The sequence below is a fragment of the Tupaia chinensis genome, unplaced genomic scaffold (assembly GCF_000334495.1).
Source record: "Tupaia chinensis unplaced genomic scaffold, TupChi_1.0 Scaffold149964_1, whole genome shotgun sequence".
Taxonomy (NCBI): domain Eukaryota; kingdom Metazoa; phylum Chordata; class Mammalia; order Scandentia; family Tupaiidae; genus Tupaia; species Tupaia belangeri.
Genome location: NW_006209805.1, coordinates 592082 through 593420, shown reverse-complemented (window position 1 = coordinate 593420; position 1339 = coordinate 592082). Strand labels below are relative to the sequence as shown.

The 1339-nt window shown below is 69.2% G+C and overlaps 1 protein-coding gene across 1 annotated transcript in view; it reads right to left on the bottom strand.

Annotated features, from left to right (window-relative positions):
• Positions 1 to 1339, bottom strand: part of GRIN3B (glutamate ionotropic receptor NMDA type subunit 3B) — a gene marked incomplete in the record, with an annotated part of 10110 nt that overhangs the window by 683 nt on the left and 8088 nt on the right. The window contains 6 exon segments of the mRNA XM_014585456.1: positions 7 to 102; positions 244 to 311; positions 388 to 552; positions 777 to 928; positions 1006 to 1121; positions 1200 to 1338. Of these exon segments, the coding sequence (XP_014440942.1) occupies positions 7 to 102; positions 244 to 311; positions 388 to 552; positions 777 to 928; positions 1006 to 1121; positions 1200 to 1338 (736 nt within the window).

Here is a 1339-nt window from a genome sequence, read left to right as displayed (position 1 = left end):
TCCAGCAGGAAGCGCACCCTATGCTCCTTGCCCACCGCCCGGCGCACTCGCTTCCAGCCCTCGGGGGCCGCCGGCGCGTCCTGCTGCTGCTTCTCAGGGCCACTAAGACGGAAAGCAGGGTTGGACAGTGTCCTCCAGGACAGCCGCAGCCCGCCTCTCCGCCCGGGCCGGGGGCGAGGGGAGACCCGGCGTGGACAGCTTTCGGTGCTGGGTGGCCCCGAGCCCTCATGGTGGCACTCTTACCCGGGCTCCTTCTCCAGCTTCTCCCTCTGCCCCTCGGCGGGCTCCGCGTTGAGGGCGCGGTGGATCTTCTAAGACCCGACAGGCGGGTTGGCGGGGCTCGGTGCCGACGTGCCACCCCACACCCACGGTGGCCCTGCCCCCCACCTGGCTGGTGTGCAGCCAGTACTGCAGCCGGCTGCCCCGGCGGATGCGCGGCAGCACCAGGCGGAAGAAGGCGTGCTCGCCCAGCGAGCAGAGCAGCGCGCTGCCCAGGCCTAGGCAGAGCAGCACGAAGAGGCCGGAGAAGTGGGAGATGCCCATCTGGAGGGTCTAGGGGCAACATGGAGGAGCCCCTCGTGGTCGCCCGAGTCAGAGCGCCGGGGAGCCAGGCCTCGGGAATGGCCTGGGAGGGGGACTGGGGCCAGGCTGGGAGGCAACAGCTTTACCCTGGAACTGAGGTTTCGCGGACAGGGGACTAGAGCTGGGGTTTTGTAGGACCAGTGCAGGGCGTGGGAATGAGCAGGCGGTGATGTCAGGCAAGCCCGGCCCCGCACCTCTGTGACGGCGAAGACCCGCTTCCCGCAGGGCACCATCTTGTACCACCTGTCGTGCAGCAAGTCCATGAAGCCCGAGGACTTGTAGCGGCTGATGAACTCGGACAGGGTGGAGGTGAGCGGCGAGTTCCGGGGCAGGCCGATGCCATAGCCTGGAGGAGACCATGGATCCGGGGACTGCACCGTCCACCGATGGCCCCTGGGACCCAGCAGCCCCCTCGCCCCTCACCCTCGATGGCGAACGGTTTGCCCACGGTCAGCAGTTTGCAGTCGGCGTCGATGGACACCTCGTAGTCCAGAAGTGCCTTGTCCATGATGAAGGCGTTGAGCTTGGGGGGGTCGCTCCTGCGTGGTTCAAGAGAGGGGTGGGCGTGGCCGCCCTCGGCCCACCCCCGCCCTCCCCGCGCGCCCGCGCGGCCTCACGTGAGCATGGCGACGCCGTCGGGCGTGGTGGGCGCGCTGTGGCGCCGCGTGTGCGCGTGCATCTCGGGGAAGCTCTTCCTGATGTAGGTCTCTGCGCTGCTCTCCCGCACCGTGCCCACGCGGAAACCCTGCGGCGGCCC